Source organism: Belonocnema kinseyi, chromosome 8, assembly GCF_010883055.1.
Source record: "Belonocnema kinseyi isolate 2016_QV_RU_SX_M_011 chromosome 8, B_treatae_v1, whole genome shotgun sequence".
In the NCBI taxonomy this organism is placed as follows: Eukaryota; Metazoa; Arthropoda; class Insecta; order Hymenoptera; family Cynipidae; genus Belonocnema; species Belonocnema kinseyi.
In genome coordinates, this window is record NC_046664.1 from 71,275,809 (window position 1) to 71,296,428 (window position 20,620).

Sequence of the window (20,620 nt, forward strand, 5' to 3'; positions counted from 1 at the left end):
GAACCTGGAAAAAACCGGGAAATGACCGGGAATTTATTTCGTCGATTAAAACGGCCATCCTGAAATTTCTTTGAATTCAGTCATTTTAAAATGAATTTTTTTAAAAATGCATGAAAATTAAAAAGAATCGAATGAACTCCTAAAAGTTCAGGGCGAGAAGAAAAGAAATTCAAGATGAATTAAAAAAAAAACTTAAAAGAAAAAAGAGAGAAAGTCCAAAATATCTATGGAATTGGGTAGAATTGAGTGAATTTAGAAAAATTCCGGCGATTAAAAAAAATGCAAACAGATACCAAAGAATTCAAAAGAATTTTAAAGAATTTAGCATGAATAATAAGGATTCCTTTTGAAATCCCTTGAATATTTTTAAAACTTTTTAAAAATTCTTAAAAACTTTTGAAATACCCTAAAGTTATTAAAATCCTTTGAAATCCCTTCAAATTATTGAAACATATTAAACATTACCTTGGAATCTTTTAAAATATCATAAAATCTTCGACATTTTTTAAAATCTTTGGAAATACCTTGAAATATTTGAACATCTTTAAAATCCATCAATTTTTTTTGAATAAATAATAAACGTCGTGAAATTCTACAAAATCTGATATTTTCTGAAATCCTGGATAATTGATTAAATTATTGAGAACTATTAAAATCCCTTAAAATAATTCTAATCCTCGGAAATGCCTTAACATTTTTTTAATCGCTTAAAATTGTCAAGGAATATTTTTAAGTATCCTAAAATATTTTAAATCTTTTGAAATTCCAACAAATTTTTGAAACAAATTATAAATATCTTGGAATCTTTTAAAATTTCCAAAAATATTTAAAATCCTTTGAAGTCTTTTGAAACTTTCTCCAGCTCTTGACAATTTCTTGAAATATTTAAAAAAAAAACTAAAATATTTCAAATCCCTCTAAATTTCATTAAACTACTGAAATAAAAATGTAAATGACATGAAATATTTTTAAATACCCTAAAATATTTCAAGCCCTTAAATTGGTTTCAAACATTACTTGAAATTTTCTTGAAGCTCTTGAAAGTTCCTTGGAATTTTTACAAATATCTGATGTTTAACATACTTTGGAATCACCTCAAATTATTTAAATAAATCATGAATTCATTGTAATCTTTTAAAATATTCGAAGATCTTTTAAAATTCTTCAAAATCTGTAAAAATATCTTTAAATATTTGAAAATCCTATTAAATACCTCAGTTCTTGTGAATAAAATCGTTGAAATCCATTAAAATATTATAAAATCCCGTGAAATTACATATATGAAATCTGATCATGTTTATTAAAACCTTGGCCATATGAAATAGTTACATTTTTCCGGGATGTTTTGAAACCCCGTGATTTTTTTTTGATTTTTTTAAATCATTAAAATCCTTGAAAATGTATAGAAAATTTTTAAGTCAATTTAAAATGCCTCGGAAGATTTTAAAATATCCACAAATATTTTAAATCCTTGGCAATTTTCGAAATTCCTTGACATCTTTTGAAATCTCTTGAAACTTTTTAGAGCTCTTGAAGATTCCTTTGATGTTTTAAAAATAGCCTAGAATATTTCAAATCCTTTAGAATAACTTTAAATGATTGAAATCTATTCACAATTCTTTTGAATTTTTTTTTAATATCGTAAGATATTTTAAGTATCACTTCAAAATTTTTTGAAATCACTTAAAGTTTTCAAAACTTTTGAAAAATCTTTAAGATTTTGAAAAATATCCGGAAATATTTAAATTTGTTATAAATTCCTTCAAATTATTGAAATTAATTAAAGAATCCTTGGGATCTTTTAAAATATTCTAAAATATTCCAAATCTTTGGAACTACTTTCAAATATTTGTAACTCCTTAAAATCACTCAATTATTGTGAATAAATTCTTTAAAATCCATTAAAATCCCTTAGTATATTAAAAATATGCTGAAAAATTGAGCTATAGGGCATATAAAGTTGATCCATATATTCCGAATTTGTTTTAAAACACCATAAAAATCTTTTAAACCTCTTAAAATCATTGAAACCTTGGGAATTTCTTGAAATTTTTGAAATCAATAGAAAATGCTTTGGAATCATTCGAAATTATCTGATTTTTTTTAAATCTTTTGAAACTCTTTAAAGCTCTTGAAAATGCCTTGGGACCTTTTAAAATAGCCTAAAATCTTTAAAATCCTTTGGAATCTTTAAAATCCTTTTAAATTCCTTGCAATTTTTCTAAACTCTTGAAAATTCCTTGGAATTTAATGAAATACCTTAAAATATTATAAATTTCCTGATTTTTGTCACTTTTTTTTCAAAATTCCTGACTATCGTTCTATTTTTAAAGACATTTTAAATCGAAATATTTGTTACGATTGAAATTAGATAACAATCATAAATAATTTAATTCTTAAAAAAGATTAAAAATTACTATATTTCTCAGGGAGAGCGTAAAATTGATTCTATTTTACTTACCAGTGGAAGAAATGTGATGACATTATATTTCTGATTTCGAATGACATTGGTGGGAAATTTATTTTGTATCGGTTGACCAATGTGTATTATTCTTTCTCGAAGCTCCCGCTCTCTGCAACATCGCCGCCACATCCAGGTGCAACACCTAAACAAATATTACGACACATTTTTTCTTAAATTCCTTCGAAACCAATTAAGCAACGTACTAAATAAAAAGTGGTCCAGACTGTGATTCTAAAAATCATTCTATAGGGGGTCTTCTCAAACCCTGGAAAAAAATACCCTGAAAATTACATATTTTTCATATCATTTTTCATAGAACGGAGTGATTAAAGTATTTCGCATTTTTGCTATTATAAATAATGTTTTTCAAACTTTGTAAATATATAATTGTGTAAAAATAGCACTATTAACATGGAAAATTAAATAACTGTTTTTTTATTTGAGAAAATACCTAATACGTTCAATTTAGAAAGGTTTAAAGGAATTTAAAATGAATTTGAATAGTAATTGTAACAAATTTTAATTTTATTTTCCTATACTGTAAATTCAGTGCATATTTACGTAAAATTGATGTTTGCCTACCATTTCAAGTAAAAATATTATATTTTCAACGATTTAAATTAATCTATAACCAAATAGATTAATTTTCAACTAAAAAGATGAATTTTCTACAAAAAATCCGATGTTCAACTAAAAATAAAATAAATTTCCAACCAAATAGTTTAATTTTCAACGAAAATTATGAATTTACGACTAAAATAAATTAATTTTCAACAAAAATCATGAATTTTCAACTAAAAGTATGAATATTTTCAATTTAAAAAATTCAATATCAATCAAGAGAAAAAGAATTTTAAACAAAATAGTTAAATTTTCAACCCAAGTAATAAATTGTTTACTAATATGATAGACCTCCAAAAGCAACTGTGAAATTTTAAACAAAATACATTAATTTTCAACTAAAAAAGTAAAATTTTCAACCGAAAATTGAATAATTAAATTCCCATTTAGGAAAGTGAATGTTCAACCAAAGAGATAGATTTACAATTCAAATGATGGGATATTTAACAGAAATAGTTACATTTTCATTATAAAAAATTAATTTAAAGAAAAGAAGAACGTTAAACTAGAGATAAGTTTTCAATTTAAATTATGAATCTTGACTCAACGAATGAATTTAATTTTCATAATAATAATAAAATAATTTAATTTTCAAAAATAATTTTCATTAAGAAAATAAGAATTTCCAACAAAAATAGTAATAGTTGATATTTCAACTACATTTTTTTTTAAATTTTGAATAAAAATAGTTGAATTCAACCAAAAAATGCGACTTTTAATTCTAAAAGGACGATTTTTCAACAAAACACCTTAATTTTCAAACAAAAACTTGAATTTTCAGCTAAAAAGATCAATTTTCAATCAAATAATTTTAATCCGAAAGATGATTTTTCAACTAAAATTGTAAATCTTCAATCAAAAAATTAATTTTTAGCATTAACGTAATAGTTGATATTTAAAAATAATAATAATAAGGATTTAGTTTAAAATAATCATCAGTTAAATTCCACCAAAAAATGTGAGTTTTCTATAAAATAGTTGAATTATCAACCAAAAAAGATTAATTTTTGAACCAAAGACAAATTTTCCACAAAAAGTTAAATTCTCTACTAAGATAGATTTTTCCGGCAAGGAAAAGAAAAAGTTGCAACCAATTTGTTGAATTTTCAAGCTAAACAGATCAATTTTCTACAAAAAATTTGAATTTTCAACTTGAAAATATGAATTCTCAAAAAAAAAAAATTTTTTTTCTAATTTTGAATAAAAAATATTTGAATTCAACCAAAAAATGCGAAAATTTCTACAAAAATAGTTGAATTTTCAACAACAACAAAAACTCAGTTTCAAGAAAATAGTTAAATCCAGCAATATAAGGCTACCTTTACAAATGAAGAAACATTGTTATTTTATATTAAATATTCAAAGAAATTCAAACACGTTCTCGAAAAAATGACCCGAAATTTCCAGGTTTTTTTCCCCCAGGTATATGAAAATTCCCTGACCATTCCAGGTTTTTCAGGTGAGAAAAAACCCTGTTTTAAATTAGTCGCATCGATTAAAAGATCATCTGGAAAACTTTAAATTTCAAGCATTTGCATACTAATGGATTTTTTGTTCAATTGGAAGAAAGTGTCAAGCATTTCAAGCAGTATCAATTCACACCAGTTACAAACTGTAGACAAGTTGACTATAGCTTGGAATTTTTTCTAAAAGTAAATAAAAAAATAATAAGAAATATAATAAAATACAGAAAAATTACAAAATGTTTTTTACAACTCTAAAATTTAGATTTTAGAAGAAGATTCAAAGATCTACAACTCAACTTTCTACCTTCTTGATGAAAATGATCAGCAAGAGAGGGATACTTTCCATGAATTATCTCAAAGCAAGATGATCGATCCACCTCTTGCCAAAGTTCCATACAAATATTTTATTTTTCTTAGCAAATAAAGCAAGCCCATATAACTCTGAGTACCTCGGAGGGGGATATTAAATTTGGAATTCAAAGAGGAAAAAAAGCCCTTCTAGACCGGAGAATTTTAAGTGTTCTAAAACAAGCGTAGAAGTGATTATTAACGCCCTTTTACCAGAATACTTTCTACTTATTTACATCGTCATTTTGCTTCTTTGTTCTGTTTCAACGATTTTTGGTACAGCTCCCTCTCTCATTGTTACACTTGTAATTTAAATTGTGCAACACAGCTGCTTCCCTTAATTATAAAATATTATACTGCAATTCTGAAATAAAGATTAGAGAAAGGAACACTGGAATTAATTCATTAATTAGTGTTTCTTAAGTGCGTTTAAAGTGTTATTAATTGCATATTTTTGAATAGCATGTTTTCAAAATGTCAATATAATTCTTACGAGCATTCAATAATAATGAGATTTAAGTAATTTTTTCTTATTAAGTAATATTTATTCAAATCAATTTCAGGGTGGCCGTTTTAATCGACGAAATCAATTTTCGTCCATATCCCGGTTAGCAAACATTTTTCACGATCAATTAAATTTTAAAAATGGAACTCCTAAAGCTAAAAAATTTTCCACTTGAGGTAATAAAAACTGAGCAGCCAATGAAAGCACTTAAAGCGGAACTGTTAAATTTTGAACTTTTAAAATTGAAATTGAAGTTTTTAATTTAAAAATGTTACATTCAAATGCTACATAATTAACGCGTATAAAATTAAAGGTACTGAGATTTTTCAATATAAAAAAATATAAATCCACGCTATCATTTTCAATGCTCTAAATTAAAAAAATCAATCAATGAATTTTTAAATTTTCAAAACTATATAATTTTATGGAAGTTTAAAAATCGTTGGAAAGCCTAGAAACTTTATTTCAAAATCTTGAAAAATGTAGAAGTTGTTTTAAATTTATTTTAAATTTAAAATTATTTTGGAAATGTTTTCAGAACTTCTAAATATCTGTCAAAATTAATTGAATGTTTTCTAAAATTTTCAGAAAATCCTGAAAATTTTAGAAAATTTCTTAAAAATTTGGATGTACAAATAAAAATTAAACATTTATTATTTGTAGGCGAAATTTGAATAATTTTAAGAGATATGTAGAAGTTTTGAAATGATTCAAACTTGATGTAAAACTTGAAATGATAGCCAAATATAAAACAAAATGTAGATTTTCGCAGATTTTAAATTAAAAAATTAAATTATTTTCAAGAATTGTGAAAGGCTTCAAAAGAATAAAAACATTTTCTTAAGATTCATAGAAAAATTAAAAATAATTTTTCATTTTGAAAAATTATTTCAAGAGAAAATTTAAAAAGTTTTTTAAAGGTTTAAACAACATTTTCAAAAAATATTCTAGAAGATTTTAAGAAAAATTTCTAAAATTTACATGATAATTTTTAATCTGTTAAAAAATTCTTAATATCTCGTAAAAATACTAACATTTTTTTCTATAAATGTTAATTTGTAAATTATACATCAAAATTTAAAAATTTCACTTACGAATTAAGCATTTTTCAAATACAACAATTAAAATTGTAACGTTCAAAGTTTAAAGGCTCTTCGAAATTTTAACGATTCCAAGTTTTCTATGTCAAACAATTCAGTTAAAGATTGTTTACTTTTAAATATTTGGTTTCAACTTACTTGTCTTAAATAAAAATGCAAATATTCCTAAATATTCAATAATTATTCTTTTTTTTAATCAAAAATTTTAAATTGAATGGGTTAAAAATTGAATATTTTAGACTGGAACAATATTTTAACTTTCATAAAATCCTTTAATTAAGAATATATTATTATGAACTTATTTTTAAGTTAAAAATAGTTTATAAACTTTCAGTCACACCTTCACATTTGTTTAATGACTCTCAAATTGAAACCGTTTAAGTTTTAACGTTAAAGTCTGAATATTCTTAAATTTTGAATTGGTTTAAAATCGTTTTATCAAATCGTTTTTGTTCACTTTTTATTACTTAAAGTACAGGTAAATTAAAAAAAAAATTATTTATTAAATAAAAATGTTTTTTATGCAAAATTTCCAACATAAAAGGCTTTTATTTTTTATTTTGTCAAGTCTTTAGAAAGCATTTACCAATTCTTTAAATTAAAAATGTAAGGTTAAAAATAACAATTTTAAATGGACAATTTTTAAAGTAAAAAATTTGGAATTATGCATTGTAAGCTAAATAATAGTATAATGGAAAAACGTAACAATTCAACTAATTATTTAAAAACTGTTGAAATCGAACGTGGACAGATTTTTCCTCTACAAAATTGTAAAATTTCCGCTAAAAAAAATCACTGCCATTTCCCGGTTCCCCGGTCCGGAGGCCACCCTGTGAAGGCATTTAATTGTAAATAGATTTAAAATGATAATTGTTCTACTAATTTAATTAACAGGGTGGTCATTCAGCGGACAATTTCAAATTTACGGTCATTTTCGGGTCAAGTTTTTCAATTTTCCTAGTCAACAAAAAGTAATATTCATATTTTCCTTAAATAAAAATTCAATTATTGCCAAATATTCAAAAATAGAACTTTTTTTAAATTAAAAATTTCAAATTTGATGGGCTAAAAACTGAATATTTTAGACTGAAACGATATTTTTAATTCAACAAAATCCTTTAATTAAGAATATATTATTATAAAGCTATTTTGAAGTTGGAAATAGTTTATAAATTTTCAGTCACACATTCACATTTGTTTAATGACTAAGACTTTCAAATTGAAACGGTTTAAGTTTTAACGTTAAAATCTGAAAATTCTTAAATTTTGAACTGGTTTAAAATCGTGTTGTAAAGTCGTTTTTGTTCAGTTTTTATTACTTAAAGTAACGGTAAATTAAAAAAAATTAATTGTTTATTGAATAAAAATGTTTTTCATCAAAAATTTCCAACATCAAAGGCTTTTATTTTTTATTTCTTCAAGTCTTTAAGAAAGAATTTAAAAAAATTTTAAATTAAAAATGTAAGCTTAAAATAAAAACTTTAAATGGAAAATTTTTAATGTAAAAAATTTGAATTACGCATTTTAAGCTAAATAATAGCATAATTGAAAAACATAACATCAAAATGTAAATTTTAACCTAAAAGCAAATTTTCTACGAAATAGTTTAATTTTCAACAAAACAGTAGAATTTTCAAACACAAAGTATGACTTTTTAACAAAATAGTTTAAATTTTAACCAAACATCTGCATTTTTGTCCAAGAAAGATGAAATTTCTCTTAAAACAGATGAAATTTTATTTAAAAAGAATTTTTGTCTCAAAAAGTAGTTGAATTTTCATCCAGAAAATATTTCATTTCACTTTTCAACGTCAAATTATTGAATATAAAAAAAATAGTAAATTCTCAACAAAACAGCAGAATTTTCTACCAAAAAGTATGACTTTTTCACAAAATTGTTGAATTTTTAACCAAACAGTTGCATTTTTATCCAAGAAAGATGTAATTTATTCTAAGACAGATTAATTTTTTTTAAGACCTTCAGAAAAATAGTCAAATTTGCATGCCGAGAAGATTCTATTTCACTTTCCAACACTAAAAAACGAATTGTCTACAATAAATTAATATTCTGCTAAATAGTCGAATTTTTAACCAAAAAGTATGAATTTTTAACAAGATTGTTGAATTTTCAACCAAACAGTTGCACTTTTGTCCAAGAAAAATGAAGAATTGAGTAAAACACGTACATTTTTTAATAAAAAAAAAAAAAAATTTTCAACAAAAAAGTTAAATACTCATCCAAAAAGATTTCAGCAGACTTTTATCACAAAAATACGAGTTTTAAACAAAAAGTACATTTTCTAGGAAACAGTTAATTTTCAACAAAACAGTTACATTTTTATCCAAGAAAGATGCAATATTTCTAAAAATATAAACTTTTAAATCAAAAAGACAAATTTTCATCAAAGTTTTCATCCAAAAAAGATTTCAGTTGCAACAAATATAAATTTGAAACAAAAGGTTAATTTTCTACGAAGAGTTAAATTTGTAACCCAAAAATACGAATTTTTAACAAAACAGTTGAATTTGCTACTGAAAAGGATGTATTTTTAAAGCAATTGTTAAATTTTCAACCAAATAAGAAAATTTATAATTTAAAAGATAATGTTCAGGATTTTTTTTGCGAATTTGCCAAGTAAGAAAATACCTCGACCCCCCAGCCCCTCTGACGTTTTCTGATATATTTTCTATGTGTAAATTTTTATTTAAAAAAAATCTAAGTTGGAAATTTTTCATTTTAAAGCAGTAGCAATTCAAGTTTTATATTCGGAAGCTTTCAATATTAAAGAATTCACTGATAACAGAACCAATTTCGAATGCTAAAAGCAATTTTTGTGCAAAAGTAGAAGCGATACGATTTCCAAAATTTGTGCAGTGATAGTTATATTTTTTTTAGGTATACCGCCTAGTTCAGAATTATTTAATCTTAAAGTTGATTTACAAAATTGAAAAAGGCCCATTGATTCTTGCAACAAATTTCAGAAGAGAAACCTAAGCGTAAATAATAATTAAAATATTTGAGGCCATAATTTTTTCTTTAAATGTAGTAATATGCATATTTGTTTTTTTTTCTTCGGTTTTATTAAATTCAAAAGATTTAACTTTTAATCAAAACACATGACTTTTCTACCATAATGTGAATTTTCTATCCAAAAATAGAATTTTTAAACAAAAAAATTGAACTTTCGACGAAAAAATGAATTTTTAACGAAATACTTGAATTTTCCACAAAATAATCCAATTTTCAACCAAAAAGTAGAATTTTTTAACCGGGAAGAAAATTAATTCTAAACAAAAATATAATATTAGACTCTTCAATTAAAAAAAAATTACTTTCAACCAAAAAAGATGAATTTTCCACCCAAAAGAAATCACTTTTTTACAAATTAATTTGCATATTTGTGTTTTTTCTTTAGCTTTAGGCAAAAGTTGTAATTTTCATTCAATTTTAATTTACAAAAGCTCAATATATTCTAGAAAGGTTATTTACAATTATATGTGTCACGTTTTTATGAAATATTATTTTAAAAATTGTTTAATTCAAAAAATGACTCACTAAAAACAATTTTACGTAGTTTTCAATTAAAAAGATTAGAATTTGTTTACCAAAACAGATGAATTTTCTTACAAAATATGAATTTTAAATATAAGAGAAAGAATTTTCTATCTAAAAAGACGAATGTTTAACAAAAAAGTTTAGTTTTTGATAAAAAAAAAATACATTTTTAACAAAGTTTTTTTGCGAAATTTTAATATTTTTATGGATGCCAATATTTTCTACACGACAAAATTTCACTTTAAACAATTATTTATACAAAAAAAAACAGCTTTTTTAACAAAGTAGTCCAACTTTAATCCAAAGAAATGAATTTTTTACTAAAATGATGAATCTTTAACCAAAAAGAATTAATTATTAACCAAATAGTTAATTTTTCAACCCAAAAGATGAATTTTCTTTGGTGGAAAAATCCACCAAAAAATATGAATTTTCAACAAAAACAGATACATTTTTACATAAATATAGAATACTTAAGCTGTTAGAAAAATAGATAAAAAAAACTATTAATCAAGAAAATAGTTCAATTTTCAACTTAAAATGGAATAAGTAATTTTTTCCGTACACAGATTTAATTTTTAAGCAATCAAACAAATTAAAAAAAAATAGATAAATTTTCAACTAAAAAGATAAATTTTCAACCAAAATGATAAATTTTGAACCAAATAGTTATTTTTTTTAACTCAGAAGATGAATTTTATGCATAAAAAATGACAAATGTTCAACAAAATATATGAATTTTCAACAAAAAAGATAAATTTTTACATAAACATAGAATACTAAAACTATTAGAAAAATAGATTTAAAAAAAACGAGTAATCAAAAAAATAGTTCAATTTTCAACTTAAAATGGAATACGTAATTTATTCAGTATACGAATTTAATTTTCAAACAATCCACCATATTTTAATGAAAATATATAAATTTTCAACCAAGCAGTTAATTTTTCAACCCAAAAGATGAATTTTCTGTACAAAAAAAGACTAATTTTCAAAAAAATATACGAATTTTCAACAAAAAGATAAATTTTCACATAAAAATAGAATACTAAAACTATTAGAAAAATAGATTTAAAAAAAACGAGTAATCAAGAAAATAGTTCAATTTTCAACTTATAATGTAATACGTAATTTTTTCCATACACAAATATAATTTTGAAACAATCCACTATATTTTAAAGATAATAGATCAATTTTCAACTAAAAAAGATCAATTTTTAACAAAATACAGGATTTTTCAACAAAATAGTTGAATTTCCAACTAAGGAAGACGAATTCTCAACGGTGAATGCAATACTTTATGTTTTAATAGTAAACATGTTTAATTTTGAACCAAAAACAGTTAAATTTAACTTAAAAATACGAATTTTCAACCGAACGTTTCATTAAAAAAAAAAATATTAATTTTAAACAAATTACATCGATTCTCAACTGAAAAAGACACATTTTAAAGCAAGAATGGAATAGTAACTTTCACAGTAAAGAACATTAATTTTCAGGTGAAGAAAAAATAAATTTTTAGCAAAATAGTTATATTTTCAACAAAATAAAATACATGAATTTTTAATTGCAAAATATAAATTTTCAACAAAAAATAAAATAGTTAAAATTTTAAAAGAATATATTTTAAGAAACTACGAATTTACAACCAAAGAAATGAATTTTTAACCAAAAAGATGATGTTTCATCAAATAGGATTACCAAAACAAATAAATTTTAAACTTAAAATATAAGAGTTAAATCTTTAGTAAACGTGAATTCCAATGCAATGCTTGAATGCAAATGCTGCATTTTATCATAAAATAAAACTGAATTTTCACCTAAAAGGCACATTTTCAAAAAAGATGATTTTTTTTTTTACCAAAACAGATTAATTTTTAACAACAGGTTAAATTTCGAGAATGCAGATATGATTTTTAATCTAGAAAGATTCAATTTCGATAAAAATATATGAATTGTTAAACTAAAAGAATGAATTTGTAACTAAATTTTGTGATTAAAAAATAAAAATTAAAATTAACTTCAACTTTATTTTATTGCAAACCCCCTGAATCTGTTAGGTTTCCCGGGCTTTTCATAACCATTTTCTAAATCAAGTTAAGGGGATTAAGTAACTTTGGACTTGGCTGTATACCTAGAACATCCCTAAAGATATGATTTATATATAATAATTTCATCATTTACAAGAACAGTCGCCTAAATATAAACCACAGCTTTAATATTTCTATATTTTTTTGTATATATCTACAGTGTATTGATTTTGAAAAATAAACGAAAATAACCTAAAAACAACAAAAGAAAACGGACATTTCTGAAAAAGTTTATAAAGCCTTGATTATCCAAAGAATTTACTTTTAGTTCTCAAAATGTTTTAACTATTGCGAGTTAGTATGATGGGAGATAAATAATAATAAATTCAGTATAAATGATTGATTTTTATGCTGTAAATGCTCCAAATGTGTCACCTAGAGAATGGTCCTTGCGATCGAGGTTTGGATATTAATGGAATGTCTTCCTTGGAAAGTACTAATGTCACGTTGCTTGGCCCTTCCATTTAAACTTTTTCTTCGATCATAAGGACTTTCAAACTTCTACTGTATATTAGGATTGATCGTATTCGCGATATAAACACGGGGAAAACGAGTAAATTCGCAGCCATTTACAATTAATCTGACGCATATCTGACGTTTCACCCAGCTGATTAAACTGGAGATCAAAAATCAAATAGAAAGGAAAGTGCAGACAAAATATCTGACAGAAATGTTTGATAGCGCTATCTGTCGGTCAGTGTACAGTGGGGGAGTTTACCATTCACTAGAGTGCGCGATCTGTTCGGATCCGAGTTCTGCGAAAATTTGAATTTAATAAATCAAAAGTAGTTTTTTTTATGCAAATTTACTAATAAAAGTTTATAGTTTATTCGCAAAATAGAGTCAAAGTGTCAGGCATTCTAGATTAAAAATAAAAATTTAAATATTTCAAGTACCTTCATTTTTCTTGCATAGTTCTGAAAAAACTGTTTTGGGGAAAAATCACCTTGTTTTGGTTGAATTCAACTGTTTTTTATTAAAATTTTATCGGTAGAAGTTTCTTTTCTTTGATTGAAAATTTGTCGTTTATTTGTTTTTGATTTATTTTTGACAAAAAACTGCTCTTTTTATTTTACAAATTACATTTGAAAAAAATCAAACATTAAGTGAATTTTTAAGTTTAAGGATTTTTTCAATTTTGGTAATTCAAGTAATTTGTAGAAAATTCTTTTTTTTTCGATTGAAAATTTAAGTAATCAGTTGAAAATTTTCATTCTTTTTTGGTTGGTTTTTGGTTTTTCTAAAATAAAAAAATTCATTTCTTTTGGTTGAAAATTAATCTTGATGCTCAGCAATTAATCTTTTTGGATACAAATTTAACTACTTTTTGATAAAATCGTTTTTCTTTTTTTGATAATTTAACTTTTTAATTGAACATTTAACTATGTGTGTCAAAATTGAATTGTAAAAAAATTATTCTTCTTTGCAAATTCATTTATTTTTATGAAAAATTAATTAATTAGATTAAAAATGTAACTATGTTGTTAAAAATTTAACTATACTTTGTTAAAAATATCTATTGTTGTTAAAAATTTATTTTTTAGTTAAAAACTCAACTTTTTGGTGGAAAATTAATCTTCTTGTTTGCAAATTCATCTTTTTCGTTGAAATTTCATTATTTTTTGATTAAAATTTAAGTATCTCATTAAAACTTCTTTTTTCTTGATACAAAATTATTTTTAAAAATTCAAAAGTGAACTATTTAATTTTTGGTTACAAAATTTGTTTAGTTGCACATTAATTTCTTTCGATTAAAATTTAACTTTTTTATTGAAAACATTTTTTTTTCGTGTTAAAAATTAATTTTTGAACTTAAAAACTAAGTATTTCATTTAAAATTCGCCTTTTATAAAATTCAACTGTTTTTGATTTGATATTTAAATATTTTTAGGTTGAAATATCAATTATTTAAGTTTTTGTCTTTTTTTATTAAATTCGACTATTTTTAATTTAATAATAAAATATTTTTGGTTGGAATATCATCTATTCAATTTTTTGTTGAAAATTCATCAGATTAATTCATTCAGTTTTAAGAGAAAGAATTTAATATTTTAATTACTGGTTACTTTTTTCTTGCGTAGTTCAGAATTTTGCAAACATAACATTATTGTCTACTGAAAAAAATTCATAGTACGTGTTTTGATAACATTCTCTAATTTTCTCATCAAATAGTAGAATTTTCAACTAAGATCAATTTTTCAACCAAAAATAGCATAGTTCATTTGTCAACCAAAAATAAAATTAGTTATATTTTCAAACAAAGTGATGAGTTTTCAAACAAGAAGATTAAGTTTCTATTAAAAGACAAATTTTCAACAAAATATATACATTTTTAACTAAATATTTGAAGCTCTAATTAAAAAAGATAAATTTTCTGCTAAAAAGAATCGAATTTTTAACAAAATTGTTAAATTTTAAAGGAAAAAAATTACTTTTCAACGAAAAAAGGAATGGTAAAATTTTCAGATGAAAAAATTTAACATCCAATAATATATTAGTAATAAATTTTATTACAAATTAAATTTGTTAATTTTCATGTAAAGCAATAAATCTTTAATCCAAAAAAATACTTTTAAAATAAAGCAGTATAAATTTGAACCAAAAAAGATTCATTTTCAACGAAAAATTAAATAGCTGATATTCCGACAGAAAAAAGATTTTCATATTAAATAAAAAACAGTTCAATTTCAAAAAAGACAACTTTTGAATAAAACACTCGATTTTCGAGTTTAACAATTAATTTTCAAAAAAGAAAAAAAAATTCGATAAAATAATTAAATTGACATTGAAATAAATAAATTTGTGAGTAAAAAATTTAATTTGTAAAATAAAAATGAAATCTTTCAATTTTCAGTTAACAACATAATTAGGAAGAAACAAAAAGGAGATTTGAACAAAATACTTAAAATTGCAATCAAAGCTAATGAATATTAACAAAAACAGAAAAATTTAATAAAATAGTTAAATTTCTATCGAAAGAAGTGAATTTGCAACTAAAAAATGTATTTGTAACAACAAGTGAAACAGTTCAATTTTGAGTTAAAAAATAATTTGGAACCAAAAAAAGGAGATTATTTTGAACTAAATACTTACATTTTTAACCAAATCTAATGGATTTTCAACCAAAACGATGGATTTTCAACTGAAATATTAATTTTTAACAAAAAAATATTTTTAACAAAGTTGTTAAATTTTGAACAAAACAAATGAATTTTAAACTAAAATTAATGAATTTACAAACAAGAAAAATATGTTTCTACAAAAAGGGTCAATTTTCAAACACATAGTTGAATTTTCAACTAATAAGAATAATTTTTTAAAAAACGGTAAACGAATTTTTATAAACAGGTTAAATTTTCAACCGAAAAATGATTTTTCAAACAAAAAGACTAAACGTCAAGATTCACTTTCAACTAAAAGAGAGGAATTTTCAATCAAATATATTAATTTTCATCTAAATGGTTCATTTTAAACTAAAAGAGGAGAATTTTTAATTAAAAAATGTACAGCTAAATATTCAGTAAATCAATTATTAACAAAAAAAAAACTGATTTTCTCCAAAATAGTTTATTCTAACCCAAAGAGATGAATCTTGAACAAAGTAAAATATAATAATTGATATATCAAACAAAAAATATTTTTAAAAAGGCTTAGAATTGAACCAAAAAGGACGAATTTTCAACAAATCATGTAATTTTTAAAGTAAAAAAGATCAGTTTTAAACTAAAAACAAAAAAAATAAAATAAAACTTTTCAACCAAAGGAAAAAACTTCAACTGATAACATTTTAATCAAAAACAATTGAATTAAAAAAAAAGAAGACGATTTTTCTACAAAATCTTTCATTTTTTAATTAAAAATTACGTTTTTTTATTGTTCGGTATACAAAATAGAAAGCTATTGAAAACATGTACTTTGAAATGTTCTTTCAGAAATAATAATCTTGTGTGCATTTGTGAAATTTAAAACTTTGCCAGAAAAACTGAAGTACTTAAAATATTACATTTTTTTCTTTTCAAAATGAATGACTGACACTTTGACTCTATTTTGCGAATGAACTATAAACGTTGACTAATAATTTGTATAAAAAAAGCTATTTTTCATATATTAAATTTAAATTTTCGTAGAACTCGGACCCGAACAGATCGCGCACTCTGGTGATTGGTCAACTCCCTCATTATTACTGAAAAGGAGCCAGAATTAAAATAGAAAAATTTGTCTTCGTTTAAAAAATTAAACCTAGGTTGTAAATGCAACTTTTTTATTGAATTTTAATGTGCGCACACCGCGCAGCTGTTGTTATACCAACCTGCGGCGCGGCGTCACTTCTCGGAAATGCTATAGAAGGTAAGGCTATTGAAGGATTTCACTGTATTTTGTTTAAAATCGATCTATTTTGTTTAAAAGTCATAGTTTTTTGTCTAAAACAACACCGTTTTGTTGAAAATTCGCCCATTTTGATATAAAATTTATCTTTATTTGTTAAAAATCAAGGTGTCTTCAATAAATTAAATCACTTGGTTGAAAATGCAATTTTTTGGTCGAAATTTAATCTTTTTTGTTTTAAAATTCGACCATTGGTGGAAAATTCCACTGTTTTGTTACAAATTTTATTATTTTGTTGAAAATTGAACTATTCTGTTAATAAAAAAGTCAACAGTTTTTGAAGTTAATTATTAAAAATTGCAAAATCAACTATGAAATTTTTGGTTTAAAATTCATCACTTTGTAAAAAATTTTAACATTTCGTTGAAAATTAAATTGTTTTGTTGAAAATTCAACTATATTGTTAAAAAGTAATTTTTTGTCGATGTCAATACAACTGTTTTTTCTTGGTTGAAAACTCAATTATTTAATTAATTTTTTTTTAAATTTGTTTTTTGGCTGAAAATTTATTTTTTTCTATTTTTTGTTTGTTTGAAGTATAATCATTTTCGTTTGGAATATTTGCGTGAGAATTCAACTATTTTCTTGAATTTTCGTCTTTTTTGTTCGTGAATGAGCTTTTTGAGATAGAAAATACATCTTTCTTGTAGAAAATAAACTCTTCTGTTGGAAATTTAATTATTAGAGTTAAGAATTCAAATGTCTTTTACATTTGTCCTTCTGGCTTAACAATTTAATTACTTTGTTGAAAATTTTACTATTTGGCAAAATGTCATCTTTCCTGTTTAAAAATGCAAATAGTTTGTGAAACCTTTGTCTTTTTTTTATTGAAAATTCATCATGTTTAGTGAACAAGAATTCTTTTATTGGTTGAAAATTTAATGTAGTTTAGAGTTTTTAAAATCTTTTGAAAAAATCGTCTTACATGCATTTTCAATAAAGAAATAACTTTCTGAAGGAAAATAATTTTTTTATACAAAAAATTAAAGTTTTTTACAAAATAGATTAATTTTAAAACCAAAACGACGAATTATCTACAAAATAATTGAATTTTCAATCTAAAAATATTAATTTTTAATTAAAAAAATTAATTTTTAAACAAACAGTTTAGTTTTCTACCAAATTGTTGAATTTTCAACAAAAACTAATTATTTCCGTGTAAGAAAATACATTTTTTAGAAACAAAAAATGGAATGGTTAAATTTTCAGATCAAAAAATATTTGAAACCAAAAAACGAATTTCTAAGAAAAATACAATAAATGACGATTTTTTTAGAAAACAATTGCAATTAAAACCAAACAATATGAATTTTCAATAAAAAAATTAATTTCAACCAGTTTAATTTTCTATTAAATTGTTGAATTTTAAGTCACAAAGACTATTTTTCTATGAAACAATTGAATTTTAACTTAAAAATATGAATTTTCAATAAAAAAAAATTAATTATTTTCCACCAAAAAATTAATTTTTTAGAAACGAAACAATGAATAGTTAAATTTGTAGATAAAACAAAAATTTGAAAATAAGAACGTAATGTTTTACAAAATGGATGAAATTTAAAAATAAAACGACAAATTTTATACAAAAGATTGAGTTTTCAACTTAAAAATATGAATGTTCAGTAAAAAAATTAATTTTTCACGTGTTTAATTTTATATTAAATTCTTCAATATTCAAGTCAAAAATACGATTTTTGTATGAACAATTAAAATTTCAACCAGAAAATATGAACTTTGAATTTAAAAAAATAACGTTCTGAAAAGAATACTTTTTTACTAAGAAAAGATTAAATTATTTACAAAATAGTGGAGTTTTAAAACCAATACAACCATTTTTCTACGATACAAGTGAATTTTCAACCTAAACGACGAACTTTCTACAGAACAACTGAATTTTCAACCGAAAATTACGAATTTTTAATTTTTTTAAATTAACTTTCTACTAAATTGTTGTTGAATTTTCAAAAAAAAATTAATTACTGTCGTGTAAAAAAAAGTTTTAGAAACAAAAAATGGAATGGTTAAATTTCCAGATCAAAAATTATTTGAAAATAAAAAACGAATTTTTAAGAGAAATACAATAAATGACGAATTTTCTACAAAACAATTGCATTTAAAACCAAACAATATGAATTTTCAATACAAAAATTAATTTCAACCAGTTTAATATTCTATTAAATTGTTGAAATAAAATAAAATTGTTTAATAAAAAAATGATTTTTTTACATGTTTAATTTTATGCTAAATTCTTCAATTTTCTAGTCTAAAAGACGATTTTTGTATGAACACTTAAAATTTCAACCCAAAAAATATGAATTTTTAATCAAAAAGAATAATATTCTAAGAAGAATACTTTTTTACTAAGAAAAGTAGAAATTTTTCACAAAAACAATAAATTTTAAAACCAATAAAACAATTTTTCTACAATAAAATTGAATTTTCAACCTAAAAATATGAATTTTTAATTTAAAAAAATTAATTTACAACAAAACAAGTTTTATTTTCTGTCAAATTGTGGAATTTCGATTAAAATTTAATTATATTGTCGAACAAAAAAATAATTTGCTTACAAAATAACTGGAAGTTAAATTTTCAGATAAAAAATTATTTGAAAAAGAAACGAAATTCTAAGAAAAATACATTTTTTACCACAAACGCAATTTTTAAGAAAATAGATGAATTTTTAAACTAAAACGACGAGTTTTCTACAGAACAATCGAATTTGCAACCAAAAAATACAAATTTTTAATTAAAAAAAAAATTAACTTTCTATTAAATTGTTGGGGTTTTAAGCCAAAAAGACGAATTTTCCATGAAACAATTAAATTTTTAACCAGAAAATATGAATTTTGAACAAAGATCATTAATCCTCAACAAAAAAGTGAATCTTTAATTATATATTTAAATTTTCAACCAAATAGTACAAGTTTCAACCCAAAAAATGAATTCTGAACCAAGAATACATTAACTTTCAACCATGAAGAGTTGAATTGTTTTAATGGGTTCTATTCATTTAATTCTCAGTTAAATAAAAGAAACGATAAAAAGGGGAAAATCGAAAAAGAGTTTCTGGAAAATAGAGGAAAAAAGAGGAATTCTTTAAAAAATAGAAAAATAGGGTTGTGACAACTGATTTCAAAAATTGCCCGCCAGCTTCAGAAGCATGTAGTGCTGCCACCTGTACCAATGAAAACAAAAACCTGTTTGGATTTGCTACTGTTTGTTGACAATTGTTGATAAATTTGACAAAAATGACAAGGATAACCATGCAAACCGTGGATTCGTGAGATATAACTGAAATTTACTCACCCGCAAAGGCCGCAAAACAGGCGTCGCATCGAATTGAAGCAATTTGAATATTTGCGATTTCTGGCCGTCATGAGTCGAATATTATTTTCTGAAGTTTGTAAAAGATAATCAGTCTCCTCGTCCTCGTCCATTTCGAACACCTGCTCCTCGGAGTTTATTCGCAATGGCATTTCTTCCAGCCGTTCCAACCTCAATCTCATTCTCTGCATTTTGATGGAAATAACGTTTCACAAATGCACTAAACATTTTATACCGTGGCAGCTTGTACCATTTCGTTGGTAAAAACTAAATAGAAAACTGTCTCGTAAAGTCTACCTCTACTCTAATTACTTGAGAGTTTATCGCGTGTCATGATAAGCATAAGCACGATAAGAACCACAACTTAAACATTTTATGTTATTAGAATTAAAACTTTACTGTCGTGAGGTTTGTGCTTATTGCGATATCGATTTGAAAATAATTATAGACAAGAGACCGAAGAATTGGAGATCCGTGAATACGGAAAACCCGGCTATGAACTTGTGAAGAAGATATCGATTACTTTACTGCTGCTGGCAACGAAAACTCGACGAAGGTTGACTACAGGTACCGTTTGCGTCACTTGTTGTCATTGTCTTCGGTTATCTTCGTCGGAGGTCTTATTCTATGTGAGTTACACATTTTAAATAATAAACATTAACAAGATTTTTTCTTTAATGACTTAAAAAATTTTTCTTGTCAAATTGCGATCGTTGCGATCTTTATAACCTAAAAATCTGGGTTTGGGTATATGTTAT

The 20,620-nt window shown here is 23.6% G+C and overlaps 2 protein-coding genes across 7 annotated transcripts in view; one reads left to right on the top strand and one right to left on the bottom strand.

Annotated features, from left to right (window-relative positions):
* The window catches only part of LOC117178152 (probable phospholipid-transporting ATPase IIB), a 133,984-nt gene extending 113,898 nt beyond the window's left edge, over positions 1-20,086 (bottom strand). For 2 of the 4 annotated variants that reach the window (XM_033369416.1, XM_033369415.1), the window contains exons 1-2: positions 19,845-20,086; positions 2,462-2,606 (exon numbers count right to left, since the gene is read on the bottom strand). In XM_033369416.1, coding sequence (XP_033225307.1) covers positions 2,462-2,606; positions 19,845-20,053 — 354 coding nt within the window. In that variant the 5' untranslated portion in view covers positions 20,054-20,086. Of the gene's footprint in view, positions 1-2,461; positions 2,607-5,135; positions 5,264-12,524; positions 12,731-19,844 lie in introns of those variants that run through there. The other 2 variants (XM_033369419.1, XM_033369418.1) reach the window with 2 other exon arrangements.
* Positions 20,087-20,331: 245 nt separating this feature from the next.
* LOC117178159 overlaps positions 20,332-20,620 on the top strand; it is a 47,223-nt gene continuing 46,934 nt past the window's right edge. The window contains exon 1 of one of the 3 annotated variants that reach the window (XM_033369436.1): positions 20,332-20,429. The gene's annotated coding sequence lies outside the window, so the exon portion shown is untranslated. Of the gene's footprint in view, positions 20,430-20,462; positions 20,492-20,620 lie in introns of those variants that run through there. The other 2 variants (XM_033369432.1, XM_033369435.1) reach the window with 2 other exon arrangements.